A 13,878-nucleotide genomic window follows, 5' to 3' on the forward strand; every position below is an offset into this window, starting at 1 on the left:
CCAAGGCTACACAGAGACACCCTGTTTCCAAAAACCAAAGCAAATCAAAACAACAACAAACACAGCAAATGCGAAACACATAAGACTTGATTTCTAAATGTCCAGGTTCAAGAACCATGAGATATAAACCCATCACTCCTCAGTGTCCTGTGGCATCAGTATCTTCTTTTGAGACTTTTGTAGCAAAAGGATAGTTAATGTTCAAGGGGAAAGCTAAATCACACCACATACAGAGAAAGAAATATACATTTTATATACACTATTTTTTTTTCAAAAGAAAAGTCATTTTAAAATACTCAAGCAGGAAAGAAAGCTGGATCTCTGAGTTTAGGGCCAGCCTGGTCTACATACCAAGATCCAAGCCAGTCAGGCTACACAATAAAACCTTTCTCAATAAACTGAAATATTCAAGCATGTAACTAGTTGTAGTTTCTATAAAACATTCTTTGTAGTAAAACTCTGACCACAGAGGTAGTGCGAGTTTGTGGTTCCTACAGGGGATTCTAAAAAATAACTTTAAGCAAATGTGCCCATGGCAGTAATTTCAAAGGCAAGCAGCATGCTCCAGTGTTTAGTGCCTGTATTTACGTGTAGTGGAGACCATTGCTTGTCACATGTACATTCAGTCTCATTTTGGAGATAATTTGATGTCAGAAATTCTTAGAGATCCCACATATGTCTGTATATTTAGTATATATTAAACTGTGTATTCAATTATTGTCTATGGAAACTCCTTAATATTTCTGTTCAATACAGGTGATATTCACATCATGCATACAAATAAAAATTGCTTTTAATGTCAGCCATGTCAACAATAGCTGCTACCAGTGGACAGCCTATTGTGTTGTCTGTCCTCTTGGTGGCCTTGGGCTTGTTAAAGCATCCCATCTATCCACCTCTTCCACTCCAAGATGGTGCTATCTTGCCTTCTTATTGTCTTTATCCATCCATCCTTCCTTCCTTCTTTCCTCCCTCCCTCTCTTCTTTCCTCCCTCCTCCCTCCCTGTTTTCCTTCCTTCCTTCTTTCTCTCCCCTCTCTTTTCTTCCTTCTTTTTTCTTCCAGTCTCTTTGAATTTTGAGGCTGGGTACACATAGTCCACCCAGGTTGTACAGACTCACTATATAGCCAAGGATGTCTTTGAACTCATGATCCTTCTTACCTCTACTTCTGATTTTCCTTCTTTAGGATTGGTCCTTGAGTTTCTTTTTCTGCCTAATTGAAAATACTGGGTTTTTTTCCCCCCTGCTGAACATTTTTTCTCTTGAATCTTGAACCTTTTATTGTGTTTTGTGATGGTTAATTTTAATTGTCAGTTTAATACAGCCTGGAATCACCTGGGAGAAGGCCCTCTGAAAGCATCTGTGGGCGGGGAGGGGTATCTTGATTATGTTAAGAGAGAGGGAGGGCCACCCTGCATGGAGGTGCCACCGTCTCATAGGCTGAGCCTTGGACTGACGGACATGGAGCATGCACACTGAGCTCTTGAATATGTGATGTGCTTCAGGTTTCTTCCTCGACTTCCCAGCAGTGATGGACTGGAACCTGGATCTGTGGGTCAGATAAACCCTCTTCTCCTTAAATGGCTTGTCACCTTTTAATCAGAGCACCAGGAAATGAAGCTAAGGCGCCCTCATTGCAACTTTCTCTGGGTAGGCTCATTCGTTCCTGCACTGGGAATAAAACCAGAACTCTTGTTCTTAAAGGGTGAGCTGTGCTTGCTGCTCATGTCAGCCTGGCCCTGCGAAACACGCTTCTCATCCTTGCCTCCAGTGGTCTTCAGTCCTTTTCAGTTCACTGGGCTTTTCTGCTTTCCTTGCTTATATTCTACATACTGCAGATTATTCTCCATCATTGCTCTTACGCTGTAGCATGCTACATTCTTGCACTGTGTCTCCTCATTGACCATGACACATTTTTAGTCAACTACCAAATGCCTGCCCAGATTATAACTTCTTCATATTGTATTGGAGGGACTGTAATTTGGACTGTTCTCCAAGCTTCTTTCTAGAGTGAGCTTTCTTTCTCACTGATTTGGATCCCAGCATTTAGTTTTGTTGTTGTTGTTGTTGTTATTATTAGTTTTGTTTTTGCTGTGTGTTTGTGACACAGAGAGAAAGAGAGTTTATGTATGTGTGTGTGTATCTGTTTGTTTGTTTGTGGTCTGGAGTTCATTTTTCTTGCCTAACCAATCAACAGCTACTTAACTATTGATGTCTAATTAATCATCACTGTGTTTTACATTTTATTTTACAAAGTACTTATGTTCTTGAATTTTCCATTAAAAGGTAACCAGCTGTAATTCGTTTCTCACAGTTCAGGTTCTAAGTTGGGCCTTTGTTCTTCGATTCATGACTGCTATGTACATTACGAATTGTGGCTCAAGGGGAAGAATTGTCACCCCCAAAATTATGACTCATTTATTATCAAAGATAACTTTATAAAAGACAATATACTACAAAGTACTCCCAAATATTCTCCCTAACTAATAAAAAAAAATGAGAGTGAGCTGCTTTGGAAAATAGTCTGAGTCCCTGTCCTGAGGTCTTCTTTCATTTGCTTGTTTGCTTGTTTTAATTTGTTTGGGTTTTGGTAAGCATATTCTCTTTTACTCTCACTCTCTCTCTACAGCTAAATCAACCGCATGAGTATTGAACCTATAACCTTGGCCTCATTAATTTACCTTCTGTAAAATTGCCCTCTGTGAATTTATGTTCTTCTATAATGAGATTATGAGTGTAATTTTATTCATTCAGTAAACAATGCCAACCCAGGTCAACGGCTACAACACAGAGATCTGCAGATAAGGTTTTTGCCCTAAAGGGGTTAGGATAAGTGCTCAGGCCACTAATGCAAGGACAACGGGATTCCTGCTGAAGGAGAAGTGTTCCCATGCAGCCAACAAGTAAGAGAAGAGGGGTGGCCTGCTGGGATGGCGGGCCCTGTGAAATGTGGGGGGCTTTCAAGAATGGGAAGGGAGAAGAAAGCGCCCAGATGCATAAATGGTCGTCCAGAGCCCAGCAGGGCTGGTAGCATGTGTGAACCAAAGATGTTATAGGGAAACCGTCCCAAGAAGGTTAGTCATAGGAAGGACTTAAGTGTCCTGCCACAGTTTTTATCAATGACAGCTGCAGCACAGGCATTGCAGCATCTCTGAACATAGGAGTACCACAATGAGAATGAAGCCAGAGATAGAGAAGAACCCCTAGGAACTGCCAAAGGCCGGAGCTAGGACAACAGTGGAGCATAGAGAAGAGCGTGTGCAAGGCTGAAATATGTCGTGTTGGGCAACCGCTGAGTTTGATTGGTGGAAGAAGAACGCACTAATCCGTAGGCACTCTTGCTTTTGTTTGCTGTAGTTGTGTTACCTATTGTCTGAAAACTGTAACTGGGAGGTTTCAAAACATTCTTTTAAATCCACAGGTTTTCAATTACACACTATTCAGAACACCATGAGGAAATTTCATGTTGTTCTGCTCCATCCTACATGGGGCATAAATGGTTCATCTATCCAGTGCTTCCATCTTGTCTACTGTACCTTCCTTAGTCACTCAGCAGCCAGCACAGTTAGCAGATATGCTATCACAGTATATCACGATGCTTAGGGACAGATAGACCTTACTTTGCTTAATGATGTCCCAGAAGCAAATGAGACCATTAGAGGAGACACCAAAAGACAAAAGGTCAAAAGACAGTGGTGATGCTACCGGGCATGTGGGAAACAGCCTAATATATATAAGATTGTTACTGTCCACCGAAGATAAAGTGAACAAAGGGACATAATGTGAGCTTGGATACCTCCAAAGTACTACTACCCTTCCATACTCCCCAAATGTGGAAAAGAAAGGCAACTGGGTCCTGGACCTGGTGTGGTTAAGACGTTTACAGGAAGGTTGTAGGAAGAAGGGATGCATGAGAATGGAATGAACTGAATAAGGTGGAACTGTTACAGAGATTTAGACACCAGATAAGAGCTCCTTGAAGATGGGTTTTTGCATGGAACCCTTAGACAGAGGGTGAAAAGTGAGATGAGAAGTGGCCAGAGATAGAAAAGTCAAGTGAACGAGCATGATGGGAAAGAGCGCATGAAGGAAGGCACATTACATGTGGGATGAGAAGGCTCAGGGCACTGACAGAGATAGACAGAAGTAAAGCTGATATTCTATTGTGCAAAGATGTAAGCAAGTATGGGAGAAGAAGAAATACAGCACCACCAGCATCCTTTGGTATCCATCTAGTCAGAGGCCCAGAGGAAGAAGCAATGCTTGCTGGTATATTTGAGGCCTCAAGAAGCTTGGTGTTACTCACAGGGAGTAAGTATGGGATGGGGAGGACAGAGGAGGCCAGCAAGAAGCATGGGAGAGGCAGAGGGGAAAGTAAGGTCTAGCAGGAGCTCAGTGCTGCTCACACAGAGAAAGCTCAGAAGAGAAAAGGGAATAAATTAGCTCTGAAGTCAGGTGCTTGACTCTAAGTGTCCCAGAGTTCTGAAGGAGGACATTTGGAAATCCCAAGACACTGAGGATATTTAAAGCCAAGAAAAGAAATGAGATCACAGCAAGAGCAAGTTTGGCCAGAAGTTTGGCCAAGAAGACTAAAACTAAGAGACTAGTAAAAGATCAAGACCCACAAAAAAATGTTGAATAAAATCTCACATATGGGCTCAGTGGTCCAGTCCTTTCCACGGACATGCAAAGGCATGTTCAGTCCCCAGCACCACAAAAGCAAACAAGACAAAAATCACATATGTTTGTCACCGTGAGAAGGCAGTTACACTTTAATGATGATTTTACATTACGTTCTAAATATTTACAGTTGTGGCTTTCCTCTGAATTGCCCTGTGAGTCAGCCTGAGCATGGATTGAGTTTTCCCAGCCAATATGTTGCAGAGTTGCTGGTGCTGAAACGGAATGTCTTGAATGTCATAAAGGAGTCAGAGGGCACTAATAAAAGTAATAAAGAGTGCTTTTCTCAGGAGGAAAAATAGCTTTGGAGAACTCTGATTCAGTCCTTGATTTAAGAAAGGCATTTTCTGGAAAGGCAGCCATGCTATGGTGAGCGGAGCAGCTGAATGTTTGTTTCTTTGGCGGTTTTTGGCAAGAGGGTTGTTCATACATTGAAAAGTGTTTTTAGACAAATGTGTTTTAACATGATTTTACCAGGTTTTGGCAGATCTGAAAAGCAAAGGACCATGACAATGACATGAGCCTTGTAGCAACTTAGTGCGTTTATTTTGAGTATTTTATTTTAATTTCACGTCTGCTGTTTCACGTTGAGTTGGAAGTATGCACAGCTGTGGTGAGAGCTGAGGCAGGAAGCATCCCTGCAGACTGAGCATGCCCAGTGCACAGTCTCCGTAGCTGCTGCACTTCTGCCTCTCTTTCCCCCTTTTGTTTGCATGCTTCCCTGTTCCTCTCAGCTGTCGCATCTGAACGAATGTTTTCCTAGTCTGCATCCCTGCTCTCGCCAAAGTGGAAGGATGAACCCCGGTATAACACCATCTTACTCTGCAGCAGCGCTGACAATCTGTGTGTGTCCCTCCAGCTTTGGGGCTTTTAGAGTTATTCCCTTGGTATCTTGCCTGGGGCTTGTTGATAAATACTCAGTGATGCTCATGGTCCCCGAGGGGGACAGGGCACTTCTCTAGCTGCTTAGGGCACGTCTACCTAAGCTGTCACTTGACTGTGCTTCCACGTTAGAATGTAAGGCATTCTGTTTGGAAGGTACCAGACTAAACCAGTACTGTATAAAATATCCAGAGAAGGTTCCTCTCAAACAGCTTCCAAACACATTGCTGCTTAAAGCCCCACCAAAAACAAAACAGAACCCTGCTGTAACATATATATTCAACACAATTCATTTTCTTACTAATTTGAAAATATAGTAAATATTAAAACTAAAAATGCCAGATACAGAATATATTTCATGTCTATCAAGTTAAAAAATCAAAAAGCTGAAGTTTGGTTTGGGTTCTATAAATTTATTAAATAATTTTTCTTTTCTTTTTTGAGTAATTATATCATTCCCCACTTCCCTTTCCTTCTTCCAAATCTCCCTGTATACCTCCCCTTGCTCAAGTTCATGGTCTCTTTTTTCATTAATTGTTGTTACATGCACATATGTATATACATAGATATTACTAAATATAACCTGTTCCCTCTGTATAATGTTGCGTTTATACACATTTTGGGGGATGACTGTTTGGCCTTGGAAAACTGTTGGTGTGTTCGGCCCTGGAAAGTTTTTCCTGCTCTCGGCATTCCTTAGTTACCTGTAGTCCTGTGCGTAGGTTTGAGGCCTGGTGGTCTTCACCCTGTCCACTTTGGCATGGCTGTTGGTATTGTCCTTGTTCTACTTATGTGTGGGCAGTTACGTTGGTGAAACTTTATGGCTACAGCTTCTGAAATAATCTAGAAAATAGACAAAGGAAGAAATGTATTTGTAGATGAGTTTTCTCCCTTCAACTCCCAATGTTGACAACTGACTTAACTGTATGCTCTTCTGACGTGCATATGTGTATGTGTGCTTACATACGTGTAGGTAGGGGTGTGTGCACACATGTGCACGCGTTCATGTGGGGACACAGGTTGGTGTCAGATGCCTTCCTCTATCACTCTTCTTACAGGTGAGCTCTGCATTTACTTGAACTCCAGGCCTCATGAATGTTCAGCCAGTGCCCTACCCACTGAACTGTGGCCTCCCACTCTTGATGGCGCCACTCCACTGGCTGGCCTGGCTTTACCTCCATTTCTCTGAGTTATTCAGCATGTGACCACGGGAAACTGAATCAGCTCAGGAGACCAAGATTGTCAGAGAGTTGGAATGCAGCTGAGCATGGCAGGATACGGGCACTGCAGTGCCATTATTGAAATCTCGCTTTCTCTCCCCAGCTCTACTTTACGAAGTGTTTCTACTGGATCCTCCAGACCTTCCAAGATCTGCTTGGTGTGCGGAGATGAGGCTTCTGGGTGCCACTATGGGGTAGTGACGTGCGGCAGCTGCAAAGTCTTCTTCAAAAGAGCCGTGGAAGGTAAATGTTCATGTGGGTGTTCCCTTTCTGCATTCCTCTTTGAGCGTCCTTCGTTTGCATGGTCCCCATTGCAGTGTTACTGCAGAATTCTTGCAGAACGTTTTTGATGTAATCTGTCAGTAATGAATAGTAATGATACCTTATCTTAAAAACTACCAGAGATTTTTTTTTTTCCACCATACAGCATTTACTGGGAGCCATTGAAGATACAGGCATAGCTAGTTATCTGAAACTCTGCTGTTGTCTCTTTCTGCAGTTTGGTTTTCTCTGAGATGTGGGAAAAACAATACATGTCATTGTGCGTATGCTTTGCGTGTTCCAGAACAGCATTTTTTCAGTAGACACCCAAAATTCATCTTCTCTTTCTTTTCAGTATTTCTCTGTAAATATGTGCATCTGTACAAATTAAAACACTAATATAGGGATACAGCCTCTGGTTTAAATTGTTGTGCTATCCAGAATATTTCTCCATCAACTACTCAACCCCCGCCCCCACCCCTCTTAAGGTTCCCATGTGACTACTCTAAATGAGAAGTTGGGCTGGCGTTGAATGTGTATGTGTAGGCTAGCCTTGGCATGCATCCATGTAAACAAGTATTTCTTTAGTCGAAATGGTTGCTTGTGCTTTCCTCTCCCCTTCCTGGCAAGCAGTTAATTCACCTCAGACACAGGCCAGATGGTTTTATTAATGTTGAAGACCACCTGAATGTGCAGAGTTCTCACTCTTATTGGAAGAATCATTTCGTCGTTGATGTTCATGTCTCTAAGGAGCTTCACATGAAGACCCTGTAAGGTTTAATTCTCAGAGAGATTTGTGGCACTATGAATGGTGCCTTGGGGACTTAAAAAGCAGCATTCAAGGTTCATCTTTCTTTCTTTTGCCTGAGACCACAGTCATATTCTTGGTTCTGCAGTGTGAGGTCACTTCACTCCTCCATAAATTTTACATTATTTCATTGATACTAATTTTCGTTTTACACAGTTCTGTGACCGAACCCAGAGCCTCGTGCATGTCAGCAAGTGCTGCGCAGTGAGCCACACCCCAGCCTGATCTACAGTCTTAATTATCTGATGGCCTCTGAGCGCAGCTCTGACTTAGTAACAGGAGTGGAGTCATTCTTTCTCAGAATATAGATTCTTGTTACAAGTGACAGTTCATCTCAGACGTGCCGGAGCACGGAGGAAATTTGTTGGCCCCTGCTCTGGAAAAGTTGTAGCACAGACTTAGTTTTGTATAAGCCACAGTCTTGAGCCAGGCTGGTAGAACTCCTAGGCCACTTGGCTGTATTCTGACTCTTGCCTGCCCATTCTCTCACGGGCTAGAGACAGGAGTAGCTGACTCTAGGTAAAGCATGTGATTTGTTCCTGGATGCTCCTATCAAGTTCCACAGAGCTGCCCGGGACTGAGCATGGCCCAGCCTGCCTCTCTAGTCACCATGGAGCTGCAGAGCCAGACAGCCTGAGCTCCCAGACCCAGAGTTAGAAAGGGGCATTGCCTGCGGAAAGGCAGAGTCTACTACCAGACGCTGATTCCAGAAAGTAGAAAATAATAGAGGTTTCACAATCACAGAGGAATCAATCTGGTTTCCTGGCCCCTCTGGCACTTCCTAATGACTCTTGCCACCTTTGAACCTCAGCTCTTCCCTCCCTCTGCTGAATAATCAGGAAGCCAAGTAAGTGACACCAAAACAAAGCTCTGTGGAGAAGAGCAGGGTGGTGTGGTGTGGCAATGGAGACGGCCATGCTGCCCGCCGCCATCACCCATGCCTGGGCCAGCTCCGCGTCAGAACCCACACCTGGGCCGTTTCCAGAATCTGCCTTTTTCCATGAAAAAAGAAACTGTTTGGGGGATTCTTGCTTAGTTTGTGTTAGGCAGTCTCTGTGAAAATACATGAAGAATTGTTTTTATAACCAGGGTATTAAAAATATGGAAGAACACAAATATTGGTACCTCATTTTTCGTTTATTAGAAAGTAGATCAATTAGAGAGGTAATGAAGTTAGTTAAGTACCTTTTAAGATTTTTTTTTTTTTGGTATGGTGAGATGTTAATGTGTGTGTATGTTGAGGTCTGCAGATGGTCACGCATTGCTAGGCAAATGCTGTACCACTAAACAATACCGCCAACCCCAAGACCTTTATTAATAGAGTTTATTCCATATTAAATTTGGAATTTAACTTTTTACAGTCAACCACATTAAACAAGTATAGATTTAAAATACAACTAGCCAAAGACCTCTGTGCTTATATTTGTGAATTATGTTTTTCTTTACTGTTTTACTCTCCTTCATACTCAGACCCTAGCCAACTCTTGTAATTTGTTCTTTACATTTTCATGAAACCTCTAGCCTCTCTTTTAGTTTGTACATGCCAACTGGGCTATTAAAGGGATGATCGAAACATCAAGAACTTACTTGGTGCCCCTAGTATCTGTATATGGAATTATGTGAAATGTAACATGTACCCGTGTTGCTTGCTTATTTAACTGTTTGGGGTTTCTTTCTGATTCTTTGTGGTCCTTAAGCTCCTTCTTAGACTACAGTAACAGAGAACTTACGGCAGCAGTGGGTAGAGGTCGCAGAGAAGAGCCCATTAAAGCTCAAGGGGGATCACAGTATAGAAGAATGACTAAGGGACATTCTGCCAGAGTAGACAGGATGTCCTACCACATTCTGAGCTCCATACCAGCTTACAGATGCTTCTTGAGATGAAAAGATCCTCCTAGACTCACAACTGTGAGATTTCAAAGGGCAGATGGGAGCATTCCGGGGAAAGTCCTTGGATGGGTTTCTGTGTGCACAACTAGACTGTGTAGGGCTCTGGCTATGAAGGCTCTGTGGCAATGTCTTTGGTGTCACACAATTAAGGCAACATTGGCGGCCACAAACACCAATTCTCTGGGGGCAGGACAGCTCTTCTTGAGAGTCTAGCAAGGTATACATATAAATAGCCTCCATGTGACTATTTTTTACTTTATTTTATTTATATATTTATTTATTATAATTTATTCACTTTGTATTCCCACTGAAACCCCCTCCCTCATCTCCTCCCAGTCCCACCCTCCCTCTTCTCCCCTTATACCCTTCCCCTAGTCCCCTGATAGGGGAGGACCTCCTACCCTTCTATCTGACCCTGGCTTATCAGGTCTCATCAAGGCTGTCTGCATCATCTTCCTCTGTGGCCTGGCAAGGCTGCACCCTCCAGGGGGAGGTGATCAAAGAGTTGGCCACTGAGGTCATGTCAGAGACAGCCCCTGTACCCCTTACTAGAGAAGCCACTTGGAAACTGAACAGCCAATGGGCTTCCTTTGAACAGTGGTCTAGGTCCTGTCCATGCATGGTCCTTAGTTGGAGTATCAGTTACTGCAGGCCCCTGAGGCCCAGGTTTTTTTGTTTTGTTTTGTTTTGGTTTTTTTTTTTTTTTTTTTTTTTTTTTTTTTTTTTTTTTTTTTTTAGCTCTGTTGTTCTCCTTGTGGAGTTCCTGACCCCCTCCATGTCTTTCTATCTCCAGCTTCTTCCCTAAGGATTCCAGCACTCTACCCAAAGTTTGGCTATGAGTCTCAGTATCTCCTTTGATAGACTGGTGGGAAGAGTCTTTCAGAAGTCCTCTGTGGAAGGTTCCTGTCCTGTTCCTTGTCTTCTCCTACTTCCAATGTTTGCCCTTCTGAATGAGGATTAAGCATCTTCCCTAGGATCTTCCTTGTTATTTAGCTTTTTTAGGACTATAGATTTTAGTATGTTTATCCTATATTATATGTCTAACATCCACTTCTAAGTGAGTATGTATCATATGTGTCTCTGCTTCTCGGTTACCTCATTCAGGATGATCTTTTCTAGTTCCCACCACTTGCCTGCAAATTTCATGATTTCCTTGCTTTTAATAGCTGAGTACTATTCCATTATTTAAATGTATCACACTTTCTGTATCCAGTCCTTCATAGAGGGACATCTAGGTTGTTTCCAGATTCTGGCTGTTAGAATTAAAGCTGCTATGAATGTGGTTGAGCAAATGTCCTTGTTGTAGACTTGAGCATCTTTTGGGTATATGCCTAATAGTGGTATAGCTGGCTGGACCTTGAAGTAGCACTATTCCTAATTTTCTGAGACTGATTTCCAAAGTGGTTGTACAAGTTTACATTCCCACAGCAATGGAGGAGGGTTCCCCTTTCTCCACATCCTCTCCAGCATGCATCATCCCTTGAGTTTTTGATCTTAGCCATTCTGATGGGTGTGAGGTGAAATCCCAGGGTTGTTTTTATTTGCATTTCCTGAATGACTAAGGATGTTGAGCATTTCTTGGATAAACACAGGAATGCCCTTTGTGATGAAGATCAATCAAGGTAAAAGGATTATCCCAAATCAGTGAGTTCCCAACAGAACAAGCCCCATAATTCATGGCAGTATTTTAATTTCTAATGCAAAACTTCTTCTCTTTTGGATTTTTAGTCCCTCAATCATTCTCCAGTAGTGAAATACTGCAACTTCCATTTGTCTGCATATTTTCCACGGGGATTCCTCAATGAGCAGAGCCGATTAGGTTCCACATACTGTTTATAACCTAATTTCTCTGCAGATTCACAGAAGATGAGCAGTGTGTAGAGGACACATCTCTCATAAATCACCAGATGGTTACAAGGCTATAAAGGAGAGGAAGGTTCATTGTTAAGTAAGGTCAACTGGATTTATGTTTTTAAAAGCAGATTTGTTAAGCTGAGGACTCACCAACTTAGATAGCCAAATCAAGTCCCAGGCTCTGTTTCTCTTGAAGAAATAGAATATATGAATTATAAGTCCATTTCTTAAAAGTGAAATTGCCTTAAAGATTTCATTTCAGTTTAGTGTTTATTATTTACATATCAATAAAACCAAACCTATGAAGTTATACCCATTCCTTTCACATGTGTTTCACAATGTTCACATCTTTAGATGTATTGGTTCATATCCTATAGGGAGAGATATTTTTAAGGAAATGTTACAGGTGATAAATTATGAATTTTCTTAGCTTCTTTAAGATTAATGAGAGAACTGTGGCCCAGAAGAAAGTGTGTCTCATGCAATATACTCTGGTTATCGCTGTGTGCTTTGTGTGCACTTGCAGGAAAGAAGGTCAGGTCAGAGGCTACGTGAGGAAGTGTGTGTTCTGCCTGCATGATAAACTCAACCACTGTGCCACCAAACAGAGACCCCCAGCCGAGGAGACACAAGCCAGTCTGGAAGATATTGAGTAATTAGAATATTTCCTCTGGCAGCTGGCAGTATAAAATTAAGGAAATGATAAAGCAAGGAAATAATTTAATGCCCATCACGTGTCATCATTTAGTAATAGAAGATGAGCCCTAGTGTCCCCAGAATTGTATAAGTTACTAGATATCCATGGCCATTGTCAAAGCTACCACAGGCAAGAAAACCAGGATTGGCTTACAGCTTTCCCATCAAATAGTTTCAAGATTGAATTGACCATAGTCTTTGTTGTAGCTGATTCTGTTTACTGTAGTATTTCTGTGAACACCCGTATATTAGCTACTTTTCTTCTTGTGTTGCTATGATCAAGTACCCAACAAGAAGGAACTTAAGAAGGTTTTGGTTTACAGTTTTAGGGATATAGCATATCATAGCTAGAAAAGTGAAGCCTAAGAGCTAAGATTACTGGCACTGTTGCATTCAGCAAGCAAACACTGAACAGGAAATGGTGTTGGGCTAAGATACTTTAAAGCACATCCCCAAATGACCCACTTCCTCCAGCGAGGCCCCAACTCAAGGCCTATCCCCTTCTGAGGAGCCAGCATTCATGCAGGTGCCTACAGGAGACGGTCCACATTCTAACCAGAGCTTCTCTCCTTCATACACATATCACGTTAGTGCTAGCGGAAAATGGTTGCTGCTACGGGAACATACTATAGCAAGATTTTTGGGCCACCCTAGAAGGGAAGGGAAGGCTTCTCAAAGAATGGAGCCCAGACTAGCTGTAGGCAGAGTAGACTGGACAATGCTAAAAATAGCTGAGGCAGGTGCGAAGGGCGTCGGAAGCAATTCTGTCTTACCACTGATTTCAAGGTGTGAGGTTATGAAAATGAAGGTAAAGACACGATTGGCTCCCAGTCCAGGGCCGCAAGGAAGATTCTGAATTCACACTTCAGAAAGCCACTGGGTGCCCTCACACACGGGTGGTAAGCCCAGTGTCTCATTTAGGGCCTGGCTATAACGATGAACACTGGACCAACACAGTGACAGGTGGCTGCTTTCATCATTTAGGCAAGAGAGGACCTAGGATTGACTGAAGCCACCAGGGTTATGGGTGACAGGAGGGACAGATAACAAAGGCATCTTAGACTCTCATTAGCAGCTGTGACTGGAGGGGGAAAAAGCCAAACTCCAAAGTGGTTTTCTCAGACTCCATTCCTGGCGGGACTTTCTGAGGCTGAATACTGAGTGGGTGTGTCTTGACGTGTGAGAGGAAAAGGTCATTTGTTCAGCGAGCATTGATTCATTCCCTACCAACCCCAGGAATTGTATTCTGCATTTCTAGGACACATTGGCAAGGATCAAGGAAATATGAGGAAATAGCCAATGGGCCCTGTCTTGAGAGAACTTACAGTATTGTGAGGGACAGGTAAGTGATGAACGTAACAAGTGAGTTGCTTATATAATATGTGGAAAGGCTGCTAGATGCTATGTAACTGAGAGAGCATCGCTAGCACAAAGGGACTAAGAGTGAGGCTTAATTCAGGGTGAGGCTGCACTGTCTGTGGAGCATCCAGGTGAGTCCGAGCGGAAGCAGGGTGCATGGTTCTGAAGCCTGAGAACAAAGCAAGCTGGGGACCCAGGTTTCGACCCATCATCCACGAGAACAGATGC

At 42.7% G+C, this 13,878-nt stretch overlaps 1 protein-coding gene across 6 annotated transcripts in view; it reads left to right on the forward strand.

Moving 5' to 3' along the window:
• The window catches only part of Nr3c2 (nuclear receptor subfamily 3 group C member 2), a 325,325-nt gene that overhangs the window by 171,900 nt on the left and 139,547 nt on the right, over nucleotides 1-13,878 (forward strand). For 5 of the 6 annotated variants that reach the window (XM_060393185.1, XM_060393181.1, XM_060393186.1 and 2 more), the window contains exon 3: nucleotides 6,886-7,037. In XM_060393185.1, the coding sequence (XP_060249168.1) occupies nucleotides 6,886-7,037 (152 nt within the window). The remainder of the gene's footprint in view (nucleotides 1-6,885; nucleotides 7,038-13,878) is intronic. The other variant, XM_060393182.1, reaches the window with a different exon arrangement.

Source organism: Meriones unguiculatus, chromosome 10 (assembly GCF_030254825.1).
Source record: "Meriones unguiculatus strain TT.TT164.6M chromosome 10, Bangor_MerUng_6.1, whole genome shotgun sequence".
NCBI classification, from domain to species: Eukaryota; Metazoa; Chordata; class Mammalia; order Rodentia; family Muridae; genus Meriones; species Meriones unguiculatus.